Source organism: Scardinius erythrophthalmus, assembly GCF_964197995.2.
Source record: "Scardinius erythrophthalmus genome assembly, chromosome: 3".
Taxonomy (NCBI): Eukaryota; Metazoa; Chordata; class Actinopteri; order Cypriniformes; family Leuciscidae; genus Scardinius; species Scardinius erythrophthalmus.
The window spans coordinates 58,305,676-58,327,886 of NC_138223.1; the positions used below are offsets into that span (position 1 = coordinate 58,305,676).

Here is a 22,211-nt window from a genome sequence, read left to right on the forward strand (position 1 = left end):
GTGCAGCCATCTTCATCGATCTTGCCAAGGCGTTTGACTCTGTCAATCATCGTATTCTTATTGGCAGACTCAACAGCCTTGGTTTCTCAAGTGACTGCCTTGCTTGGTTCTCCAACTATTTCTTAGATAGAGTTCAGTGTGTAAAATCGGAGGGTCTGCTGTCCAGTTCTCAGGTAGTCTCTATGGGGGTGCCCCAGGGTTCAATTCTTGGGCCAACCCTGTTCTCTATATACATTAATGATGTTGCTAGGGCTGCTGGTGATTCGCTGATCCATTTGTATGCAGGCGACACTATTTTATATACATCCGGCCCTTCTTTGGATTCTGTGTTCATTAACCTTCAAACTAGTTTCAATGCCATACAATACGCTTTCCGTGATCTCCAACTGCTTTTAAATGCAAGTTAGACTAAATGCATGCTTTTTAATCGAACACTGCCCATAGATGCAAACCAGGTTACCATCACTACTCTTGACGGGACTGATTTAGAATATGTGGACTCTTACAAATATCTAGGTGTCTGGTTAGACTGTAAACTTAATTTCCAGATTCATATTAACTATCTCCAATCCAAAATTAAATCCAGAATTGGCTACCTATTTCGTCACAAAGCATCTTTCACTTATGCTGCCAAATACGCCCTTGTAAAACTTACTATTCTACCAATCTTTGATTTTGGCGACGTTATCTACAAAATAGCCTCCAAAACTCTGCTTAGTAAACTGGATGTAATTTATCATAGTGCTATCCGTTTTGTTACCAAAGCTCCTTACACTGCTCATCATTGCGATCTTTATTCTTTCATTGGTTGGCCCTCACTATATACTCGTCGCCGAATCCATTGGCTTCAAGTCATCTATAAGTCTTTATTAGGCATATCCCCGCCCTATCTTAGATCCCCGGTAACCATAGCATCATCTACCCGTAGTATGCGCTCTAGCAGGTATATTTTACTGGCTGTTCCCAAAGCTTATACCTCTTTTGGCCGCCATTCCTTCCAGTTCTCTGCTGCCTATGACTGGAATGAATTGCAAAAATCCTTGAAACTAGAGGTTCCTATTCCCTTCGCTAACTTTAAGCATCAGCTGTCAAAGCTGTTTACTGATCACTGCACCTGTTTATAGCCTTTTATTTTTATTTATTGTGTACTTTAGTATTTTTATTTGCACTTCATTGTTTGCATTTTCATATTTCCAATGTTAATTTAGTGTAATGTGTAATTTATTTGTTACTATGGCCTATTTATTGGCCTACTTCCTTAATTATATTGTATTTTGTACTTTTTTTTTTTTTTTTTTTTGTGTATATGGATTGGTTTATTGATTGTATGTTTATTTATTTTTATGTGTAACTCTATGTTGTTGTTTTCGTCGCACTGTTTAGCTTTGTCTTGGCTAGGTCGCAGTTGTAAATGAGAACTTGTTCTCAACTGATTTTATCTGGTTAAACAAAGGTTAAATAAAATTAAAAAAAACTTGGGCGCAGAGATATCACGCAACACATGAAATCCCACGACTTCCGTCAACATACATTGCAATTGCAATACCGTGCATTGCAACGAGTCAAAACACAGAAGAAGAACGTGACCTGCACCGAGTTTTTTTTGAGAAGTTACAGCTACAGTTACAACAAACATGGTAATTACCTGCGTAGCAAAAGGTTGTGAGAACAAGCAAACGACACGAATGTAATGTTTCACAGAATTCCATCGAATGTGGAACTGAGAAATAAATGGCTAGCTGCTCTGGAGATCTGTACTTCAACGCCTCTCTACAAAATCAAACAGTATCGTGTTTGCGAAGAGCATTTTACACCGGAGGACTAAGTTAATGTTACTTTGAAAAAAATGGAATATGGGTCCAGAAAGACGGTACTACGTCTGAAACATACGGCTGTCCCATCCCATCTATTTTCAAAGCACAGGCAGAACAAAGTGCACATGTAAGTTGTCTTTTATTACTCTTCCTTATGTTAATCTGTGTCTTTATTCGGTTGTAAGATAGATGCTGAGAAGCTGTGTATAGACTATGGTTCAAATAACATTAGCCTCCTCTAGTATAACCTCATGTTGAATTCAACCTGTTTAGCATGAACAACCAAACTAAAATAAAAACCGCTGTTATCGTTACCTGTAAAATGAAATGACTGAGGGCTAAATTAGCTATATTTCTCTCACCGAGTTAGCCTGGTTCTTTTGACTCAGGAGTTTTAGTATAACTACTAGAGAGGAGAAGGCTACAAGCAGTTTACTGTACATGCATCATGTTTTAAATAATCACTTACTCTGTGGACAGCCCATTTGGTCCATTCGGCGTGGGGTTTTTTCCAGTTCACTTTATCACACGGAAAAAAAAAAATCGAGTAACGTTACTGCCGGATGGATCAGCGCCGTGAAATCCTCGGTAGCTGTGACACAACTGTGGCCACGCTCATTTTGATCTGATGTGTTGAGCCTGGTCATCGATGGCAGTAACTTGTCCCACTCTCCACAGCACAGACACTATTTCAGTCGGGATAGATTGGCATATTCCCCCACATTCACACCACCAGTTCGTGTTGGCTCTCATCCTCACGTCCTCAGGCTCTATTTCCACTCATTTTCTGTAAACTCTTGTACATATAGATATGGTTCTGGCTCACACAAAATCAGCCATGTTCATCGCCATTCATGTAATGATGGGAAAATAGCCAGGCAGCTACTATTCACGCCGGTATGCTGACGGAAGTCATGGGATTTCATGTGTTGCGTGATATCTCTGCGCCCAAGTACCAGTGCTTCGCCTGTGCTTCCCCCTAATATAGTCCCAAGTCAATATCTGCCTAGGAAATCGCCTAGTGTTAATCTGCATCGCTATTTGTACTTGTTGTGAATACGCAGGCCACAAGAAGTAATTACGTGGGTTTTTTTTTTCTTCACTTTTACTCAGGCCATGCTAGCTGGCAACAAAGGATTCCATTCATTATGCTAAGCTAAGCTAGCGCCGACCCTGTCAAACTAAAACAATGCATGCACTGAGACAAAAATGCATTTACCCACCTATCTAAATGTAGGAAAGAATATGAATAAGCCCTATTTCAAAAAACGGTGGAGTGCTCCTTTAAGCCCTATTCACAGAGACCTCACAACTCTGAAACTGAAGGAGAAATAGATTTAGCTCTAAACTAACTAAAATGAAGAATAATGTGTTTATAGTCTCTGCACAGGAGAGACTCTGTGTTGTTTCAAAACAAAGGAAAATATGTGTTTATTGGTATCGGCCAAAACATGTTGTGAAATATCAGCATATGGAGTATCAGCACAAACCCAATATGGTGCATCTCTAGTGTTTAGTGATGTATGAAGAACAGAGGATTGAACTATTATTCAGTCTGGAGAAATCCTTCACTAAGACACAGTATATTTCACTCACCCGGTTGTGTGTGTATCACTGGTGTTTCTCTCAGGACGCTGTCTAATGTTCCTCAGAGACACTGAAGAGAAATAATATTAAATCCAGCATAGAGTGAATGTGTTGCTGAGTGTGTGTGAGAGTGTGTGTGTGTGTGTGTGTGTGTGTGTGTGTGTGTGTGTGTGTGTGTGTGTGTGTGTGTGTGTGTGTGTACTTGTCTACCTATCTAAGTGGGGACCTTGGTGTCGTTACACACTCACCAACAGGGGACCGTCGAGCCAAGTGGGGACTTTTTTCAAGTCCCCTGTTGGTCATGCTTTAAAACATGTTAAAATCAGCTAAAACACACTCTGGTGAATTTTTTACATTTTTGACCAAGTGGGGACCTACATGTGTGTGTGTGTTTAAGTCCATACTCAGCAGCGCTCCTGTAGGCTGGAGCAGGAACTGCAGTGGCCCATTAACACACGTCGTTCACACTTCTCTATTGTTTGAATGGCTGCTGTCCTAGAGGCTCTGAGACTGTAGAGCTGCTGTTTAACTGGAGCTTTCAGTAACACTTTATAATAACTCCACGCTATTAATCATTAGTTAAGAATTAGTAAACAGTTAATCATTTTATAAAGTTTTATAAATGAATAGACATTAATAAGCAGTATATAAATACAGATATAAATGCTTTATTCTTGTTTTAAAAGCATATTTATAATGTGTTTAATAATTGTATTTTCATACTTTATTAATGATCAATTTATCATTTCTAAATAAAGTATAGAATCATTTACAAAGCAGTTATTTAGGAGTTGTCAGTGGTTCATAAGATCACTTAGAAAGTGTGAGTAAATGATTAAACTATTTAAATGTATATTCATACATATTTATTATTCAGACATATAGTAATAGTTACTCAGTGTGTTAATAAATGCTTTATTAACATGTATTTCTACTGTAATTCAGGTAGTTATGAAGTATTTAGTAGTGGTCAGATCACTATTTTTGAGCTCATCTAAAGTGAGGACTAGTTATGCCTTGTAAAACATTTATAAAGGAGATTTAAAGGCTGTTAATATTTCTATGTTCTGTATCACTGTGTGTGTTTGTTTCCTTTTTCTGTTTAGAAGAAAACTGAGTCTTTAAATCTCCTTTATAAATGATTTACAAGGCATAACTAGTCCTCACTTCAGATGAGCTCACAAAATAGTTAACTGACCACTACTAAATGCTTTATAACTCATGAATCTACAACATTTACTTACACTTTCTAAGTGATCTTATGAATCACTGACAACACCTAAATAACTGGTTTGTAAATAATGCTATACTTCATTTAGAAATGATAAATTGATAATTAATAAAGTACGAAAATACAATTATTAAACACATTATAGATATGCTTCTAAATCAGTAATACAGCATTTAAAGCTGTATGTATAAACTGCTTATTAATGTCTGCTTTATGAATTATGATTTAACTGTTTACTAATGCTTAACTAATGATTAATAGGATGCAGTTATTATAAAGGTTTACCATATATATTATATTTTTCATAATATAACTTCAAATATGCATTTTTTTGTCAAGAGGGGATCTGCAACTTAATGTTATAATTATAATGTAATTATTATTATATTATTAAGATATTGCAACTGATAGTATTGGCTGCATATTAATTAAAACATAATTTCTACTGTAATAAATTCAGTAGACATGTCCTTATTTTTTTTGTTTCCTTTGTTTCTAGGATGTTGATGTACAGAGATATTAAGTGTTTGAAATATTGCTCAATTTAAATGCAACCAAACATGTGTCGCTCGTTACCATCCAACAGTGGACCTTTCTTGAAGATCAAATTCAAAACTTTTAAGTTGACTTGCTGCATCTGGTCATTTTGAAGAAACAAAAATGAAATACACAATTTTCTTGTAAGGTCTTTTTTCATAATATAACTTCAAATATGCAAAAAAACATTTTTTTAAACCTGCCAAGATAGAATCTCAACTCTGAACGATCTCTACCTATACAAGTGGGGACTTTCTGAACGATCTCTACCTATACAAGTGGGGACTTTCTGAACGATCTCTACCTATACAAGTGGGGACTCACAATAGCCTGCAATGGAGCTGTGTGTGTGTGTGTGTGTGTGTGAACAGTTAAGTCTGTCTTTATTTTGTATGTCTTTATGTCTTTATGTTCATATAAATACAGTATACATATAATAACACATAATAACATATATATAATATATGTTCACACAGGCATCAGAGATCACAATATGCATAGTTAAACATATACAATAAAAAAAAAAAAAAGAATGACGAACATCATCAGTTATCAAAAACTTAATTGCTTGAGGAAAGACCATTTAAATCTACAACGGGGTAAAAAATACAGACGGCCCGGCTGTAATAAGGATCCACTGAAGGCAAGTGTAAATGAGAACCCAAGTGCAGTTTATTACAAACAAAAGCAAAGATAAAACAAAAACATGGCGTGGCATGAAAAAAAACCCTCAAAAACCAGAACATGAACAAAGACTTACAAACAGTGGTCTACAGGAAACAATACTTTACAAAGACACATGGAAAACATGAGGGCTAAATACAAAGACTAATGACAAGACAAGGGACACCTGTGATGAACAGTGATCACACAATTAACCAATGACAAGACACATGGCAGGATCACATGACAAACAGGGAATCACATGACAGACATGGAAACATGACATGACACAAAAACATGACAAGAACAAACCCACAATCGTGACACCGGCAGCAACAGTTCAAAATCAGAGGCGAGAATATCCTCTTATCATTCATAATATTATTTTTCTTATTTAACGCTCTCTCTTCAGAGATACTTTCTAAGCTTGGTTATGCAGTCCCTAACAATTTACTTGTCATTGTTATGTGCCATTGCACACACACACACAAGAGGGGATCTGCAACTCAATGTTATAATTATAATGTAATTATTATTATATTATTAAGATATTGCAACTGATAGTATTGGCTGCATATTAATTAAAACATAATTTCTACTGTAATAAATTCAGTAGACATGTCCTTATTTTTTTGTTTTTTTCCTTTGTTTCTAGGATGTTAATGTACAGAGATATTAAGTGTTTGAAATATTGCTCAATTTAAATGCAACCAAACATGTGTCGCTCGTTACCATCCAACAGTGGACCTTTCTTGAAGATCAAATTCAAAACTTTTAAGTTGACTTGCTGCATCTGGTCATTTTGAAGAAACAAAAATGAAATACACAATTTTCTTGTAAGGTCTTTTTTCATAATATAACTTCAAATATGCAAAAAAAAAAAAAATTTTAAACATGCCAAGATGGAATCTCAACTCTGAACGATCTCTACCTATAGCCTACAAGTGGGGACTTTCTGAACGATCTCTACCTATACAAGTGGGGACTCACAATAGCTTGCAATGGAGCTGTGTGTGTGTGTGTGTGTGTGTGTGTGTGTGTGTGTGTGTGTGTGTGTGTGTGTGTGTGTGTGTGTGTGTGTGTGTGTGTGTGTGTGTGTGTGTGAACAGTGAAGTGAACTGGCAGTGAAGTCTGTCTTCATTATGTAACTATATATATATATATATATATATATATATATATTAGGGGTGGGGAAAAAAATCGATATTGCAATATATTGTTGTGCTCTCTGTCGCAATAAATAATCGATACACTAACGCCCAATATCGATATTTTATTACAACACAAAATGATTAATTTACCCGTTGTCAGTGTCACTGTCACTACCCAATATCTACCATTCTGTTTGCGGGGGGCGCTGTTCGAGTAATTAGGGGTAAAGTGGCGCAAACAGCGGCCGGTGAAGAACACAAGTTAACTAACAACAACAGAGAATTGCAGAAAAAAAGAGAAGCAAGAAGAATGGCGGAAAACAATAAACAAGTAATAAAAACTCGGTGAGTGTTTTAGCGCAATTTTCTCACCTCATGGGATCACAACACTAAGAGATAGTAAATCTTTTCCTGGATTTTTTTTGTGCGTTCCCGAGATTAGACCTTCCTTAACATAATGCCGAAAACCTGAAGTCTCTAGGTGGTCTGGTTGAGGAGTAGATAGAAGTGCAAGATTGGTGCGCACAGACAGAACAGAAATCATGAGTTAACAATCGCAATTTTGTCCGGTGGAAAATTGCGCTAAAAACTAATCAAAGACCCACCCGCTAGTTTCCACTCTAAAGGGTTTTACGAGACAGTCGACGGAAAGGCACTGGATAAACACTATGCAATCTGCAAGAACTGCTTTGCAAAGATAAAATATAACAGCAACACATCGAATCTGCAAATGCACCTCGTTCGCTACTGACGTTTCAGTATTATGGTTTACACATGTTAATGTTCATGTTGTTTTGTAATGTTCATGCACTTTTATCTGTCTAGATGTACAGTGTTTACATTTAAGACCAGGAGGCAGTGAGTTATTATGCAAATGCATATTTCTTTGCACAATGTTGGAAATGTTGGCATTAATAAATGCATAAAATTTCCTTATTTCCTTATTCCTTCTTTTTCTTTTCAGTCACATATATCGTGATATATCGTTGATGAAATTTCTTCCAATATATTGAATATCGTAGATATCGCGAATCGTGATATTATCATATCGTGGACCACATATCGCCACAGAATTGAATCGTGAGGTACCTGTATCGTCCCACCCCTAATATATATATATATATATATATATATATATATAGTATATTATATATTATGCCTTTTATCATTCATAATATTATTTCTCTTATTTAAAGCTTATTTTCTCTCTTCATAGATACTTTCTATGCTTGGTTATGCAGTCCCTTTAGGGTTTATGGGATTAATCAAACAGAAATAGCTCTTTAAGGTAACAATTTCAGGTGACCTATATCTAGTATAGTGTAAAGCATACTTTAAACAGTGAATAATGATTTTATTAATCAAAATGAACTCCGCGTCCCCAGTTGGATGGTAAAGAACGATACTTGTTTGGCTGCTTTGTACATTTCTTGCCATCACAAACACACTGTAAAGATTTTGGAGGTCAATCTCAAAATGTTATGTAGACTTGCTGCACTGAACATTTTTAGTTGGTTCAGTTGAAATATATGAAGTAGGGATGTTCATTTAACATTTTGTTTTCTGACTGACAGCTGATGCTTGTTAACCAGTCAGATTAGTTAACTGACATGATTTGAAGGTTAGATTAGAATTAAATGGAATTAGAATAGATAATAGTCTGTGACCGATTCAAATACCTCAAACATGTAGACTTACATGTGCAAATAGCACCATAAACAACAGAACATGAGGATTCACACACCGTCACATCAAGCACCCGCAGTGCTTCTGTGAACACAGTAAACCAGAATAAAACTGTATATATAACTGTATATATAATAAATAGGCCAACTTAAATGAACACTTAACAAAACTAAAGTGCAATAAATAATAAACGCTTTAGGGTCTGTTTACACGACATCATTTTCAACTGAAAACGTTTTGGCCGTTCATTTCATTACATGGGGGCCTGACAATGCAAGCTTTTGAAAACGAGTTTTAAAGTGCAAGGTTTTGAAAATTATGCCTTTACCATCTGCATGTAAACAACATAAATGTGAATTTGTGAAATTGGTATGTCATTCCAACCCGGTCACAGTAAATGCAGCGACGCATGTATCATTCCTATTTTGCACCCGCGCAAAGCGGACTTTTCCCTCCACAGACGCACGTCGGTTAACTAAGAAATACACTTGCGCTTCCCGGGGCGGTTCAGCGCAAAGAGGAGGCGTGTTCCGGCGCAAACGTTCCCTCATGCTATTTTACAGGTTTAGAAAACAATTGCGCCACTGACCGAAAAAAACAAACAGTTTAAAGTCAGTGGCGCGTTGCGCATGTTATTCATATGCTATTTTAAGGGCGCATGCTTGGCCATAATCAATGTAGCGTGTGCACAACATACACTTTTATTCTCTCATCTACACAGAAGCAGCAGTTCTCATTTTTGCAAATAATACATTTTTACGATAGATAGATAGATAGATAGATAGATAGATAGATAGATAGATAGATAGATAGATAGATAGATAGATAGTTTATTATAAAAGCATACATCTAGCTCACACATTTACCCAAATTATCATACGCCTGTTTAATGTTTAACCAAAGTTAATTTGGGTGTGTTTCTCCATCCCCAACGTCCCTGACGAGAACGTCGGTCTCCTCGGCTGTGAACCGCTCCTCGCGTGCGCCTGGCAAATCCGCCGTTATAATAGGACTCCGCTATAGAACAAGCGCGCCTGCTCTCAAAGGGAATGTGAGATGACGCTCTGATTGGTTTATTTCACGTTACGCCCAAACCACACCTATGAATAATGAAGCTACTTCAGACCAACCCATTTTAGATTTGTGCCGGGCGCAAGAGTCATTTATCCCGCGGGGAAAATAGCAACAGCGCCGAGATCCGCCCAGAAAGTTACTTGCGCTTTGACACTTGAGTTTCAGATCGTTAAAATAGGGCCCATTGTGTTTATTGTGCAATTTATACGCGGAAATGAGTTTTTACGTGCATGTGATACGCATGGGTGGGTTTAGGGTAGGTTTAGTAGTGGTGTGTATTATGTAATATGTATTATGTTTGGTTAGGATTAGTGTTGTAGGGTGTGTGTACACGCAATAAAGTGCGTATCATATGCATGTAAAAAACGAATTTTCGCATAAAACATTGCACGATAAACAATGCGTGCTATAGAGATGCATGTTCATGAGATCAGGCTGGTCATGCACAAGTATATAACATGTTCACATGTGTACTTATCATCAGGTGTTCACATGGTCATGAGTATTACGTGTTTTTTTTTTTTTTTTTTTTTTTTAACAAAGTGAACTACTGGCCTGGCTTGCATAATACAGCCCTTTTAGTGTTGATAGGGTTTGTTTGTAAACAATGTTATAGTTGTATTTAACAATATTTTACATTTTGCACGCAGTTGTGTAGTGTATTACTTTAGTTTGAAAATTACTTGCATTATCTTTTTAACTGTTAAATTCTCATTAATTTCTCTTTCATTATGCTTAGATGAGGTTAAATCTTGGCTTGCTCAAAACTTTTTGTCTTTAAATGAAGACAAAACTGAGGTGATCGTTTTTGGCCGGGGGTGAATAGAGCAGAAATATTGCTTTAAGGTAACAATTGCAGGTCACCACACAAGTTAAACTGTACATGATCTAGACTCTAGATAAATATAATGCGACCGCAGCAGTAAGTCAGGGGAATGCTTATATTTATTCCTTTGGTTTCAATTTTGAACATGTTGCCGTTCTTTTTAAAAAGGTACACATTTTAATACAATTATAAAATGATATAACATGATTTGATACTGTATATTAGCAGCAATTACGGTACACATTTTTCACTTTAGCAACAAAGTGGAGACCCTCTTTTCTGTAATGAAAGACCAATCTTATGGGTTGTGGTCTCAGACATTGGCAGTAATAAAAATAAAATAAATACATTGTTTCCCTTTGGACTTAAATTACACTTGATACTGGGCATCATTACATTTTTCCCCTGACTGACAGGGGATGCTTGTAACCCGATCATAATCTGTTATCCGACAAGATTAGAATGTTATATTCTAATTAAATTAAATTAGAATGTATTTCTCAATACTTATCACTTCTTCCAAAGCTCTTCACTCCCATTGTCTTAACCAACTTTCAGCTTCACTGCAGTTAATTTCACATTTAAAACACATTAAAACTACCAGAACACATCATTCATGTCTCAAATTAAGTCATTCTTTCAGAACTGTGAAGGTTTCAGCCAACAAACATAAATTAAATATACAAAACAAAACACACACAAACAACAGGCAGCAATATGCACTATTTTCTGCTGTTCAGAATTCAATGCAGTTTATGTTATATGGTTCATGTTTACATTAATATAGAAAATTATTTCCTTTTGTATAGATGGTGATGAAATTGAAAGACTAAGACTTGTGTATGTGTTTAGTTACATCTTCATTTTTCTGATTTTTTTCAAAAAAGAATATTCAGAATATATATCAATGTGGTATACGGTAGAAATATTGCACATTTCAGTCTAGCTTAGGTTTTTAAATTAAATAACACAGTCTTGGAAAAATATGTAAGCATGTGCAAATAAGCCTGTATAGTAGAATAGAATAGAATGAGGCATTTATATAGTGCTTTCATATGTACTACTGTACACCCAAAGCGCTTTACAATCATATCAGGGGTCTCTCCTCAACCACCACCAGTGTGCAGCATCCACTTGGATGATGCAACGGCAGCCACAGAACAACGGCGCCAGTGCGCTCACCACACACCAGCTATAGGTGGAGAGAGGAGAGAGAGTGATAGAGCCAATTCAATGTAAGGGGATTATTAGGAGGCCATGATTGGTAAGGGCCAATGTGTGGAATGTGGCCAGGACACCGGGGTTACACCCCTACTCTTTACGAGAAATGCCATGGGATTTTTAATGACCACAGAGAGTCAGGACCTCGGTTTTACGTCTCATCCGAAGGACGGTGCTCTTTGACAGTATAGTGTCCCCGTCACTACACTGGGGCGTTAGGACCCACACAGACCACAGGGTGAGCACCAAGTAAATCAAGTTCTGTTGGTCTTTTTGTTTAAGTGAGAAATTAATTCATTTAAATTGAAAGATCTCAATGTTTATAAGATCTTTCAATTATGTTTAACAGTTTTGAGCGTATAAAAGAGTGTATAAAAATAGGCTCTGAGTTTTGGCAGTGGTTGTGTCTAAGTGAAATATGTAGTTTGGAAGATGTAGTCACTGAATGCATTAATACAACATTGAATGACACAGACATTTGCAACACTTCTACAGTAATACCGTATTAAAATATATTCAGAATCTAAAAAATTAAATACTATCAAAACAATTAGATGTAGCTGAACACATACAGGTATTAATCTTTCAGTTTCGTCACCATCTATAAAAAGGGGAAACTTGGGGGGGAAATGTGTACTGTACTGTAAACAATGAACATGTGACAAAATGCTGTGAATTCTGAACAACAGAAAACAGCAGAAATATGTTATAATGCTACCTGTTATTTGTGTTTTTTTATTTAACGTGTGTTTTTTGGGTAAAACCTTTTCTAGTGTTCTGGAAGAATGAGTTGACCTGAGAAATGAATGAAGTTTCAGTGCATTTTGAATGTGAAATGAACTGCTGTCAAGCTGTAAGTTGGTTTGGAGAAGATATCATAGTCTTTTAACCTGATATCATTTAAGATATCATTTAAGACTGTGGTATAAATGATTTAATGATTTAACTATAACTCATTATTATCCTTGATATTCTAAAATAGGTATGTTTCATGTGTATGTAGACTCTAGTGTGTGTGAATTGAGTTGTTGCACTTCCCCCCCACACACAATTTACATATCAATGCAGGAAGGCCTGAAAGGCCAGTGTTTGTCTCAGGTGAGAAAACAGGCCAACAACCCTCACAGTACTGTTACCAATATATGTGCAACTTCTCAAATAAACTAAAATAAACTAGAGAAAACACTGGGATTTACCCTGCCAAATTAAATTATATTACAGGTTTTTACAATTGCTAGGACATATTTCTCAATATTAAGGTACATTTTCAAAACTCTTCACTCAGTTCTCCTAACCAACTTACAGCTTGACAGCAGTTCATTTCACATTCAAAATGCACTGAAACTTCATTCATGTCTCAGATCAACTCATTCTTCCAGAACACTAGAAAAGGTTTCACCCATACACTTAGTGCATTTTGAATGTGAAATGAACTGCTGTCAAGCTGTAAGTTGGTTTGGAGAAGATATCATGGTCTTTTAACCTGATATCATTTAAGATATCATTTAAGACTGTGCTATGAATGATTGAATGATTTAACTATAACTCATTATTATCCTTGATATTCTAAAATAGGTATTTTTCATGTGTATGTAGACTCTAGTGTGTGTGAATTGAGTTGTTGCACTTCCCCCCCACACACAATTTACATATCAATGCAGGAAGGCCTGAAAGGCCAGTGTTTGTCTCAGGTGAGAAAACAGGCCAACAACCCTCACAGTACTGTTACCAATATATGTGCAACTTCTCAAATAAACTAAAATAAACTAGAGAAAACACTGTGATTTACCCTGCCAAATTAAATGAAATTACAGGGTTTTACAATTGCTAGGACACATTTCTCAATATTTAGGTACATTATCAAAACTCTTCACTCAGTTCTCCTAACCAACTTACAGCTTGACAGCAGCTCATTTCACATTCAAAATGCACTGAAACTTCATTCATGTCTCAGATCAACTCATTCTTCCAGAACACTAGAAAAGGTTTCACCCATACACTTAGTGATACACTTTGCCACTCATAAAATAAAAAAACACAAACAACAGGAGCATTACACAATGTTTTCTTTTGTAAAATGCTTTCATAAAACAAGAATGACACTATGTACTGTTTATAATTCACTGCAGTTGAACCCAGTTATCATCTATGATAATATCATTGAGCAGGTGGATATAAGTATCTAGGTGTGGTCATTGATCGTTAATTTACTTGGAAAGCCCACATTGATTATCTTTGTTCAAAATTCTGGCAACGATTGTATTTTTTAAGAAGACTTAGGCTGTTTGGTGTAAATCAGAGAATTATGCAATTATTTTATTATGCCGTTTTAGGTAGTCTTTTAAATTATTGGATGCAAACTTGGTATGGCAATCTTTCGGTCCAATTAAAATCACAGCTTGCACGTCTTGTGAAAACTGCAATGAAAGTTATGGGTGTAAGAGAGTACTCATCACTTCAATCAATTTACGAATCGATGGTTATTAAAAATGCACAGACAATAGTGAGTGATTCAAGCCATCTTTTATTTCCAATGTGCCAGCTTCTGCCATCAGGGAGATGGTATAGAGTCCCACTGAGTAAGAGTAACCGTTACAAAAAATCATTTATTCCTCTATTAATATGTTAAATAGCAAGATGTAGTAATGTAGTCGTCTTTTTAAACTCTTTTTGGTTTGTGTGTGTATGTATAGGTTGTGTACTAATGCAGCTATGAGTCCAAGACAGATTTACTGAAAAAGGGCAATAAAGTAAAGTATACTAACTAACTAACTTTTTAACATTATTGTACTAAAATATTCCTAAGTTTCCCCTTTTGTATAGGTGAACACTTGTGTTGGTGTTTAGTTACATCTAATTATTTTGATAATATTATATTTTAGAATCAGAATATCTATTTCAATGTGATATTACTGATATTACTTGTTATTTTTAACAGTTTAACAGTACTATTATTATTAACAGTTTTAAAAAGAGTATGTAAACATGTGCAAATTAGCCTGTATAGAACATAAAGTTCTGTTGGAGTTTGTGTTTAAGAATAATTCATGTAAATGGCACAAAATGCATTCAGTGACATCTTTCAAAGCAGTGATCCACAGTTTAGCTCACATAGATGGATGGTGTGATCACTGAGTGAAGAGAGTTTTGAAAAAGTGACATTAGTATTGAGAAACTGAAATTTTATTTGTGTTTGGAATAATCATTAATTTAGTGTCATTGTAAACATAGTGCTAAGATTTTATATTTTAATATTATATTATAATATATACACACACTGATTTCAGAAAATCACTGGTAGTGTGAATGAACAGAAATCAAACAATCCCGGGACAAATTATCAGTGTATTTTCCGGAATCTCTGTGTGAATGGGGCTTATGTGAGCCAAACTGTGGATCATTTATTATTGCTTTGGCAAAAAAAATATTTATTTCTCACTTAACACAAACACCAACAGACATTTATGTTCTATACAGGCCAATTTGCAGATGTTTACATTCTCTAATCAAAACTGATGTTCAAAACCTAATATTTAAATATATTCTGAATAATAAAAAAAAAAACTAAACACCTATACAAGTGTTACTCTCAGTTTCATATTTTTGTACAGTATTGTAAACGTGGATAATGTAACATTAACTGCAGTGAACAGTCGATAGTGTAATTCTTGTTTTATTTATTTTTAAATACATTTTTACAAAAGAAAACTTTACAAAATAAATTTGGCAGGGTAAATCCCAGCGTTTTCTTTAGTTTATTTTAGTTTATTTGAGAAGTTGCACATATATTGGTAACAGTACTGTGAGGGTTGTTGGCCTGTTTTCTCACCTGAGACAAACACTGGCCTTTCAGGCCTTCCTGCATTAATATGTAAATTGTGTGTGGGGGGAAGTGCAACAACTCAATTCACACACACTAGAGTCTACAAACACATGAAAAATACCTATTTTAGAATATCAAGGATAATAATGAGTTATAGTTAAATCATTCAATCATTTATAGCACAGTCTTAAATGATATCTTAAATGATATCAGGTTAAAAGACCATGATATCTTCTCCAAACCAACTTACAGCTTGACAGCAGTTCATTTCACATTCAAAATGCACTAAGTGTATGGGTGAAACCTTTTCTAGTGTTCTGGAAGAATGAGTTGATCTGAGACATGAATGAAGTTTCAGTGCATTTTGAATGTGAAATGAACTGCTGTCAAGCTGTAAGTTGGTTAGGAGAACTGAGTGAAGAGTTTTGAAAATGTACCTAAATATTGAGAAATGTGTCCTAGCAATTGTAAAAACCTGTAATTTAATTTAATTTGGCAGGGTAAATCCCAGTGTTTTCTCTAGGTTATTTTAGTTTATTTGAGAAGTTGCACATATATTGGTAACAGTACTGTGAGGGTTGTTGGCCTGTTTTCTCACCTGAGACAAACACTGGCCTTTCAGGCCTTCCTGCATTGATATGTAAATTGTGTGTGGGGGGAAGTGCAACAAATCAATTCACACACACTAGAGTCTACATACACATGAAACATACCTATTTTAGAATATGAAGGATAATAATGAGTTATAGTTAAATCCTTCAATCATTTATACCACAGTCTTAAATGATATCTTAAATGATATCAGGTTAAAAGACCATGATATCTTCTCCAAACCAACTTACAGCTAGCAGTTCATTTCACATTCAAAATGCACTGAAACTTCATTCATGTCTCAGGTCAACTCATTCTTCCAGAACACTAGAAAAGGTTTTGCCCAAAAAACACACGTTAAATAAAAAACACAAATAACAGGTAGCATTATAACATATTTCTGCTGTTTTCTGTTGTTCAGAATTCACAGCATTTTATGTCACATGTTCATTGTTTACAGTACAGTACACATTTCCCCCCAAGTTTCCCCTTTTTATAGATGGTGATGAAACTGAAAGATTAATACCTGTATGTGTTCAGCTACATCTAATTGTTTTGATAGTATTTAATTTTTTAGATTCTGAATATATTTTAATACGGTATTACTGTAGAAGTGTTGCAAATGTCTGTGTCATTCAATGTTGTATTAATGCATTCAGTGACTACATCTTCCAAACTACATATTTCACTTAGACACAACCACTGCCAAAACTCAGAGCCCATTTTTATACACTCTTTTATACGCTCAAAACTGTTAAACATAATTGAAAGATCTTATAAACATTGAGACCTTTCAATTTAAATGAATTAATTTCTCACTTAAACACAAAGACCAACAGAACTTGATTTACTATACAGGCTTATTTGCACATGCTTACCGTACATATTTTTCCAAGACTGTGTTATTTAATTTAAAAACCTAAGCTAGACTGAAATGTGCAATATAGTCAGGGGGCCAAAACTGATATTAAAACTTTGTGGGACACTTTTTGGTACAAGTATACAACCTATCCAGTATTAATATTTATCCCCTCAACATGTGTTCTAGCCAGGTTGTCAGCTTAGAAAATGTTTTTTTGTCCATTTTAACACTATATTCTTAAAAGTGGTAAAAGCGGATTTTTTTCCCCAAAGTGCTTCCATTTTCTTCCATGTTACCTATTGTAATTTTGGGCAAATGTGCAATATAATCCAACTTATGTGCAAGCATGATAATTAAAAAATAATAATCAATAAATGCCACAAGAGTATCACACCACAAGGGGCACTGTTGTGTCAGCACAGCTGTGATTTGGCAGTAGATTGAGGCAGCAGATCCAGAGAAGATGATCACAGCAGGTGTCAACAGTACAGTCTGAACAAAACTTTATAAAGGAGTGAATCACACAATCACACAACAGATTAACTTGATCTATTTGTCTACACAAACATTTACCTCAAGATTCTACCATTCTACCATCAAATGTTGCCAGAAACAGGTAAGCTAAACTGTTTTCCAACTAGCTATATACTTACCAGACATACACTCACCTAAAGGATTATTAGGAACACCATACTAATACTGTGTTTGACCCCCTTTCGCCTTCAGAACTGCCTTTATTCTACGTGGCATTGATTCAACAAGGTGCTGAAAGCATTCTTTAGTAAGGGTGTCACGATTCTCCAAATCCTCGATTCGGTTACATTTTCGATTCTAAAGTCACGGTTCGATTCGATTCTCGATTTTAAAAAAATAAATTGAAAGCACAAGCTATGCCATTTTAAGACTTTTATGCAATATAATAATATCTGACCTTTGTTCGCAATACCACACACTACATTGTCAAATTTAAAACGTTTATTAACAACATAATGTAACAATAACTTATATTTTCAGTCAATTGGAAACTTAAACAATATAACCTATTACCTGGCTATTATAGTCCCGGGGCTCCCTGGACTCCTCAGAGCAGTCACAGGCGAATAGCACGGCGTTTTAAATTGGGTTCCCACAGCGTTTGCAACGCAGTACGAGAGAACGTTCTCGTAAGGGAACGTAGGCTACTTGGTTACTTGGGTAACCTCGGTTCCCTTAGAGATAAGGGAACGAGTACTGCTTTGCCTTGCCGTGCTATTTCGCTCATATCAGGTACTTCGCTTCAGTCGATTTAAACCTAAAATCCTTTGGCGAGTTTTTTGTGAATTATACCCTCCAGCCACGTCCAAATTGGCGCGCTCGAGGTTGGCAGGGCGCCATGCGCTCCCATTGGACCGTACGCCACTGCTAACTCGCCATAGGTTCGTGCAGTTGCCGCAGCGCAGACAATCAGCTCGCTCAGACGAGATATGATGCTCTCGCTGTGCAGCTGCAATGTGTTTTAAAATAAAGGCTTCAATATTCTCGAGAAAAAGAGTTTTACCTATTACAGGCAAGCCGAGCTGCCGTGACATATGGGGCGTGGCAGCATTGACGATTCCATTTTTTGATTCGATAATCGAGATTGAGCATTAATTTCGATCGATTTCGATTTAAAATCGAAATCGTGACACCCTTATTCTTTAGAAATGTTGGCCCATATTGATAGGATAGCATCTTGCAGTTGATGGAGATTTGTGGGATGCACATCCAGGGCACGAAGCTCCCGTTCCACCACATCCCAAAGATGCTCTATTGGGTTGAGATCTGGTGACTGTGGGGGCCATTTTAGTACAGTGAACTCATTGTCATGTTCAAGAAACCAATTTGAAATGATTTGAGCTTTGTGACATGGTGCATTATCCTGCTGGAAGTAGCCATCAGAGGATGGGTACATGGTGGTCATAAAGGGATGGACATGGTCAGAAACAATGCTCAGGTAGGCCGTGGCATTTAAACGATGCCCAATTGGCACTAAGGGGCCTAAAGTGTGCCAAGAAAACATCCCCCACACCATTACACCACCACCACCAGCCTGCACAGTGGTAACAAGGCATGATGGATCCATGTTCTCATTCTGTTTACGCCAAATTCTGACTCTACCATCTGAATGTCTCAACAGAAATCGAGACTCATCAGACCAGGCAACATTTTTCCAGTCTTCAACTGTCCAATTTTGGTGAGCTCGTGCAAATTGTAGCCTCTTTTTCCTATTTGTAGTGGAGATGAGTGGTACCCGGTGGGGTCTTCTGCTGTTGTAGCCCATCCGCCTCAAGGTTGTGCGTGTTGTGGCTTCACAAATGCTTTGCTGCATACCTCGGTTGTAACGAGTGGTTATTTCAGTCAAAGTTGCTCTTCTATCAGCTTGAATCAGTCGGCCCATTCTCCTCTGACCTCTAGCATCAACAAGGCATTTTCGCCCACCAGACTGCCGCATACTGGATGTTTTTCCCTTTTCACACCATTCTTTGTAAACCCTAGAAATGGTTGTGCGTGAAAATCCCAGTAACTGAGCAGATTGTGAAATACTCAGACCGGCCCGTCTGGCACCAACAACCATGCCACGCTCAAAATTGCTTAAATCACCTTTCTTTCCCATTCTGACATTCAGTTTGGAGTTCAGGAGATTGTCTTGACCAGGACCACACCCCTAAATGCATTGAAGCAACTGCCATGTTATTGGTTGATTAGATAATTTCATTAATGAGAAATTGAACAGGTGTTCCTAATAATCCTTTAGGTGAGTGTATAGCTAGGCTAATTTACTTTCATAATTACTAGCTTACTTACTAATAGGTAAATTAAGTTTTGTGCAGATGTGTAATGGAAATATAGTTTTTAATTTATTTGCTGCACAGCAGCCTATTTTACAGTCTGCTATAGCTAAAAGCGTTAATAAGTTTGTTAGATAGCAAAGCTCTCAGCTTATGTCAGAGGACATTGTAGTGATCCACTCAGAAACCAATCAGACTAGTGTAGTGACAAATATATTTGCCTTCAGATGAGATAACATGGATCCAGAGGAAGCTGTAAGCCTAGCGTCCAAAGAAAAACAAATAGGAAGAGATATTGATTGGGAACAATGTTTCATTTGTCAAGACAAATATGGAAAATACAGCCAAGATAAAGCCCTTTGATTGAAGTGATTTTTCAGGAAGTGGTGTCTTTGTGCTCTTTCTGGAGATTATTGTAGTATAATATTGTGCAATATTTTTGCAATATAATAGACACACACCATTATTTGCATTGCGCTTAGCTTGACCTTGCTTATTCAATCCATTCAGTCTCAAAGGGATGAGACTGACAACCTGAGAGCCAACCTCTGCCAACCTGAGAGCCACTGCTTTGATGGGGAAAAACATACCTTTGCCATACGACTATTACATAGTTATTACTACTAACTAGTTACTAACCCCCAACCCTAAAGAAGTGAGAGAGCAGTTTTGTTAGGATGGAATTAATAACTATAGTGATATGTGAATGTAATATAATTTGTGTTACAACCTGGTACACTAATTAAGTCAAATAGCACCATAGACCATCATCTACAGTTCTAAATTTCCGCCTTGACATTAAAGTATTATAACTTGTGCAGCATTGCACTGTCTCTCCCTACAAGCTTTAAACTTGGCTTGACTCATTCCCATAGATATGGGTACTGATTGATAGAGGTTTTGGGATACTAGGTTATGTTTCCAAGCTGATATTCACTTTGAAAACTGGTTCTCTTTAGGCGGAGATAGTTTTTTTCATGTTCTAGTTCTGTTGTCTCTTACACTGTACAATAAATGTTCATTCTGACACTTCAGCAGACATCCCATGAGTGTTGGCTTTCATTTGATACCATTTTTATGAATATGGTCCTTGTGGTTGTGGAGATATTCAACATTTACTGTTGGCATGTCGTGTTGAGCAGGAAACCAAAAAATTGGCCTGAAATTGCTTGTACAAGTCACACAAAAAAAAATTCAGCTTGACAACCACCCTAATATCTTACCTATGGGTCTCTTCTAACTAAAAAAATAGGGTGACAGCTTGTACCAAAACATGTCCGCAAAAGTCTTAACGGAAGCCCTTTTCAGAATTGGCCCCCTGACTAATATTTCTACCGTATACCACATTGATATATATTCTGAATATTCTTTTTTGAAAAAAATCTGAAAAATGAAGATGTAACTAAACACATACACAGGTCTTAGTCTTTCAATTTCATCACCATCTATACAAAAGGAAATAATTTTGTACATTAATGTAAACATGAACCATGTAACATAAACTGCATTGAATTCTGAACAGCAGAAAATAGTGCATATTGCTGCCTGTTGTTTGTCTGTGTTTTGTTTTGTATATTTAATTTATGTTTGTTGGCTGAAACCTTCACAGTTCTGAAAGAATGACTTAATTTGAGACATGAATGATGTGCTCTGGTAGTTTTAATGCGTTTTAAATGTGAAATTAACTGCAGTGAAGCTGAAAGTTGGTTAAGACAATGGGAGTGAAGAGCTTTGGAAGAAGTGATAAGTATTGAGAAATACATACATTCTAATTTAATTTAATTAGAATATAACATTCTAATCTTGTCGGATAACAGATTATGATCGAGTTACAAGCATCCCCTTTCAGTCAGGGGAAAAATGTAATGATGCCCAGTATCAAGTGTAATTTAAGCCCAAAGGGAAACAATGTATTTATTTTATTTTTATTACTGCCAATGTCTGAGAGACCACAACCCATAAGATTGGTCTTTCATTACAGAAAAGAGGGTCTCCATGTTGTTGCTAAAGTGAAAAATGTGTACCGTAATTGCTGCTAATATACAGTATCAAATCATGTTATATCATTTTATAATTGTATTAAAATGTGTACCTTTTTAAAAAGAACGGCAACATGTTCAAAATTGAAACCAAAGGAATAAATATAAGCATTCCAACAACGGCAAACACGTAATACTCATGACCATGTGAACACCTGATGATAAGTACACATGTGAACATGTTATATACTTGTGCATGACCAGCCTGATCTCATGAACATGCATCTCTATAGCACGCATAGTTTATCGTGCAATGTTTTATGCGAAAATGAGTTTTTTACATGCATATGATACGCACT

General features: G+C 36.2%; 1 protein-coding gene across 1 annotated transcript in view; it reads right to left on the minus strand.

Moving 5' to 3' along the window:
• LOC308687548 (uncharacterized protein) overlaps positions 1-22,211 on the minus strand; it is a 101,726-nt gene that overhangs the window by 74,834 nt on the left and 4,681 nt on the right. Inside the window, exon 2 of the mRNA XM_081360144.1 lies at positions 3,411-3,471. Coding sequence (XP_081216270.1) covers positions 3,411-3,471 — 61 coding nt within the window. The remainder of the gene's footprint in view (positions 1-3,410; positions 3,472-22,211) is intronic.